Source organism: Monodelphis domestica, chromosome 2 (assembly GCF_027887165.1).
Source record: "Monodelphis domestica isolate mMonDom1 chromosome 2, mMonDom1.pri, whole genome shotgun sequence".
Classification (NCBI taxonomy): Eukaryota; Metazoa; Chordata; class Mammalia; order Didelphimorphia; family Didelphidae; genus Monodelphis; species Monodelphis domestica.
This window is the reverse complement of record NC_077228.1, coordinates 505964267-505969266: the sequence shown is the minus strand read 5'-3', so window position 1 is coordinate 505969266 and position 5000 is coordinate 505964267. Positions and strand designations below refer to the sequence as shown.

Genomic DNA, 5000 nt, shown 5'->3' with positions numbered 1-5000 from the left:
CTATCTCTCTTCTCTCTCCCTCTCCCTGTCCCTCTCTATTTCTCTCCCTCTCCCTCTCCCTCTCCCTCTCTCTCTATTTTTCTCTCTCTTTCTCTCCCTCTCCTTCTCTCTCTATTTCTCTCTCCCTCTCCCTGTCCCTTTCCCTCTCCCTCTCTATTTCTCTCTCCCTCTCCCTGTCCCTCTCTCTCTCTCTTTTCTCTCTCTCTCTCTTCTGTCTCTCTCTCTGTCTCTGTCTCTGTCTCTCCCCCTCTCCCTCTCTCTATTTCTCTCCCCCCCCTCTGCTCCCCTCTACCCCTCCCTCTCTGTCTGTGTCTCTGTGTCTATCTGTCTATCTGTCTGTCTCTCTCAGAGCCAGAAGCGATACCATGAAGACATCTTTGGGGCTGTCTTTCCCTACGAGGTGAAAACGAACCCAGGAACATCCAAACCAGAGGAGACCAAGGTCCCTAAAGCGGGAGGACTCAGCTAGACTGTCGCCAAGGGATGTAGCCACTTCTTCATTTTCTGCAGCCAAAGAGGGGAACAAGAGTCAACCTCCTCCCACTCTTTCTCCCCACCGCTGACATCTGCCACCCCCGCTCGCGATGACCTTTGCCAAGGAAGCAAGCTGAGGTTGTCTCATGCTCCATCTCCTCTTCCCACCCTGCCTGCCAGCAAGGGTGGGCAGTGGAGAGGAGAGATGGCTCTGCTGGGACCTGATGTCACCTCTTCCCACCAAACTGGGTCCGCTGCTCACCCCCTCCCCTAGCCTCGGATAATGGAAAGTTGGCTGTAATCATCCCGAAAGGACCCAGCTGTACCTTTGGGCACAGACTGGCTGGCATATTTAGGTCTTTCTGGACTAAGTGGCCACACGGGTCAGGAATACAAGAAAGCAAGTCAAGCTTCTTCTGTAATTATGGCTACGGCCAACACATGGTATTCTGTTTACAACGGATGTATTGTACTGTAATCTTTAGGCTTGCCAAGGGCCATGCTACGAGGGACTGAGGGCAGGCTAATTAGTGTGTACAGTTATTTATATTGTCTTTATTTAAACCCTCCATCCCAAACTGGGAGAAAATAGGTTCTCAAGAGACTCTTGGGCTTATCCAGAATGGTCTGTAAGTGAATTCTGGGGGGCAGGTAGGTGGCTCAGTGGGTCAAGAGTCAGGCCCAGAGATAAGAGGTCCTATATTCTAATCTGGACTCATTCACTTCCTAGCTGTGTGACCCTGGGCAAGTCACTTAACCCCCCACTGCCTAGCCCTTTACTGCTTTTCTGCCTTAGAACCAATACATAATATTGATTCTAGGACAGAAGGTAAAGGTTTAAAAAAAATGAATTCTGATCCATACTGGACAGGTTATTTAGCACCTTGCTGCTCTGAACAATTCTCTATGGCTAAGTAGAGAAGGTGACAGACTGCATTGGTAGAGGGAGTTTACTCACCAAATGTTCTATCAATGAAATCATAGATTCATTCTCTATCCCTGTCCCTTAGACATAGATAGAGAAAGAAGAAAGGTATAGGGGACAAAATGCTGAACTTAGAGACTGTAAGCCTTGGGTTCAAATCCCACCTGTGGTACTTCCTACTTTGGGGACTCTAGGAAAAGTAAGTCACTTAACTCTGAGCCCCCAGTAGTTGTGATCTTTGTGGCTAGTCAGACCTCTTGAAAGTGACATACAAATATGGAGGCACTAAGTGGACCGACAGCTCGTGCTGGACACCAGCATTGGTTCACTTATGACAGAGATCCCCTTCCCAAGACATGGGTCACTTAGAACCATGGAGTCGTCTATTTAGAGCATGAAGGAACCTAATGCAACTCCTTCATTTTAAAGAGGAGGATTTTGAGAGTTAAAGGGAGAACACAGATGGAACCAGGATAGGAACCCAAGCCTGCTGATGTCAGGTCTGGTGTTCTTTCTACCAAGCCAAAGTAGCTGCTACATATGGAAACAGAAGAGAGAAGGAAGACAAATTATCTGTAGAATGGAAATCTGAGACATAATGAGGAAGGAGGGGGAAGGGTGGGATAGAGAAAGCTTCAAGTTTCACTTTGGGGTATGGTTTGGAAATGGGCTTTATTTCTCAATGACGATGTCTTCTATTACTTTTGTAAAAGTGGGATTTCTTTTCTGTTATGACACCCACACTAAGGAAGGAGGTAATCAACACCTGAAATAGCCTGGGCTTTAAACTATGCACTTTCTTTAGGAGTCAACTTGGATTCCATTTGATTATAGCTTTACCAATAAAGGACTTTGCACTTAGGGAAAGAGCTAAAGGTCTGTGTGGTGGTTTCTTGGAGGTGGGTTGATGGGTCTTGATCTCCCCAATAATAACTGATTTTAAATAATCATGCTGAAAAGGGGGCAGCTTGTAAGTTCAGGGGTTAGAGCATCAGGTGGGGTGTCAGAAGAACTTGGGTTCAAATTTGGCCTCAGATACTTCCTATCTGTGTGACCCTGGGCAAGTCACTAAACCCCATTTGCCTAGCCCTTGCCCTTCTTTCTTAAAGTTGTTACTAGGAGAGAAGGTAAGGGTTTAAAAACCCCCAACAAATCTTGAAAGTTTGAAAAAGCAGGTTATATGCATTAATCTACTTTGAGGAAGGAACTATCCAGCAACCTATAACCATCAATGAGTGCTGTGCTCGTCATTGGGGATACAAAGAGAAATGAAAGCATGTTTGCCCTCAAAGAACTTCCACTCTGCCAGAATGGAAGCGAACTTCAATCAACCAACCAAGGGTTTATTAAGCACATACTTTGTACCAGACCTTTACCAGGCATTGGGGGGAGGGAGGGGCGGGGAAATAAAGCTATGTCCCTGGCCCACCTTCCTCTATAGCAAGGAGAGCAGCTCACCACAACTCCTTGTTGAACATCCATTGGGGATGATGATGCCAGGGCAAGGTCTCCTGACCAAAGGGTGCATGGGTGCAAGCTTGGTTGAGTAGAGACTTGGGGAGGGGGAGAACAGGGGCAGATTCAGGCTGGAACAGATGGGGACAAAGACCCTCCTTTAGACCTGGACATGAGTCAGCTGGATGTCCCCCCGCCACCTCCAGCTGGTTGATCGATGACAGGTTCTTTACTCGGTGGCTGTAACTGAACAGGTACTGCCCATTGACAGTCACCTTGAAACCTTGGGCTTCGCAGGTAATCAACACCTGGAAAACAAGGAGACGAGCCATTCAGACCACCCTCTAGTGAGGGTTCAGACGAAGAGAGATTGAGACGTGGGTGACTTGTCTGTTCTGAGTAGATAAACACTGAAGTTCTGGATTCACCTGCCTCCCCTGTCACACCCTAGTCTTCTCCCCCTCCTCGTGCCTTACCATGAAGGTCTGGCCTTTGATAAAGGGCATAACACTGGACAGAGCACGCTCCTCAGGTCCCCACAAGTAGTTGATATGGCTGTTTCGGACGATGGTATTCTCGTGAAACCGTGGATTCAGGTGGAAGGCAATGTCATTCCCACTCCTCAGGTTGATTTCAAAACTGAAGGACAGAAACAGTAAAAATGTTGTCCCTCAATAGAACAGCTGGGTAGCACAACGGATAGAGTGCCAGTCCTGGGTTCCTGGGTTCTGGGTTCAAATCTGACCTTAGACACTTCCTAGCTTTGTGATCCTGGTCAAGCCATTTAACCCTGATTGCGTAGCCCTTGTCACTCTCCTATCTTAGAATTGATACTAAGGCAGAAAATAAGGGTTTAAAAAAAAAGTCATCCCCTTACAAGTGGAGATCAGCAGCTTCTTTGTCCTAAAGAGATGTCTGGGGAAGTGAACAGTTCATCAGTTTGCCCAAGGTCACATAGCTAGTATGCATCAAGAGAAGGACTTGAACCCTGGTCTTCCTGATTCCAAGGTCCTGCTGCCTTGGGCTTAGTTGGTATTTAGTATTTGTTGAATTGTTCTTGCTGAATTGTTCAGGATGACTGGAGAATGTCTCTCCCTCTTTGCTGGAGAACCAACCCTGTAGTGAGTGCCCTTTTGATTAGGGCTAGTGAGGGGCTTGGGTCCCTGTGAACTCTGGCCAATGGGGCTGTCCTCTGCCTATGGGTTACCTGTCAGCAGTAGGCAGAATGGAGCCAAGCACAAGTAGGAATTTGCCTGCGTGGAGTCCTCCATAGACTGAGGCACGGAAAGGCAAGTTCTGCAGTAAAACAAGTCATAAAGTATTCAGTAGTGCCAAAGGGACAGATTCCTGCTGCCTAAAGAGTTAAGTCTGAAAGTGTGCCACCCAGGATATAGGAGGGGAATTGGAAAAATAGTTCAGGGCTTTTCAGAAAAAGGTGACAAAGAGACAGAACAACCTGAAAACCAATGAAAGACCAGAGGAAAATGGACACACAGGGCAATGGGAGACACTGAGGCTTCCAGGCTCAAGGTTGGACTTTCAGGTCAAGAAAGTCAAGGCATGAAGATGCCCACTGTCCTGTGCCCTCTCACCATGCCCCCACTCTCATGTATGTTCTCTGTGTCATTTCCAAGTTTGGGCCTGTCTCTGGTTTTCTGAGTCTTTACAGTCTCAGATTATCAGAGAAGCTCTTTTTTTCCCCTTAAATCTCACAGGATATGAGGGATACCCCATTCTACCCCTCCACCCCCCCCCCAACATCCACATTTCCTTACATCTGGAAATAACCTACATATTTCTGTCCTGAAAATGATCCAAAGGATTCCTGCATAACGAACAGAGAAAATGATATGAGTCAAAGGATCTGGATTCAATCCCTCCTCCAACACTAAATGAAGTGACCTTAGATAAATCACTCATCCTCCCACAGCATCAGAGACTTCATCTGTAAAATAATTTGTCTATGGTCTTACAAGTGAGTACCAGAGATGGGGCATGACTCATTGACTAATGCCTCTTCTCTTCAGCTGAGACTTCATTATTCTAACAGACCCTCCTGACTTACTTTACTTCCTGATGAGATTGACATGGATGCCGTTACCATATCTTTAAGCTGGAATCGAATCTTGGGAGAAATAGTCTACCA

At 46.8% G+C, this 5000-nt stretch overlaps 1 protein-coding gene and 1 pseudogene across 1 annotated transcript in view; one reads left to right on the top strand and one right to left on the bottom strand.

Moving 5' to 3' along the window:
* The window catches only part of NOS2 (nitric oxide synthase 2), a 46290-nt gene extending 45725 nt beyond the window's left edge, over positions 1–565 (top strand). The window contains exon 26 of the mRNA XM_056819502.1: positions 350–565. Within this exon, the coding sequence (XP_056675480.1) occupies positions 350–469 (120 nt within the window). The 3' untranslated portion in view covers positions 470–565. The remainder of the gene's footprint in view (positions 1–349) is intronic.
* A 2156-nt stretch (positions 566–2721) lies between these two features.
* On the bottom strand, positions 2722–4994 carry LOC100024241 (galectin-9-like; annotated as a pseudogene).
* Positions 4995–5000: the final 6 nt, after the last annotated feature.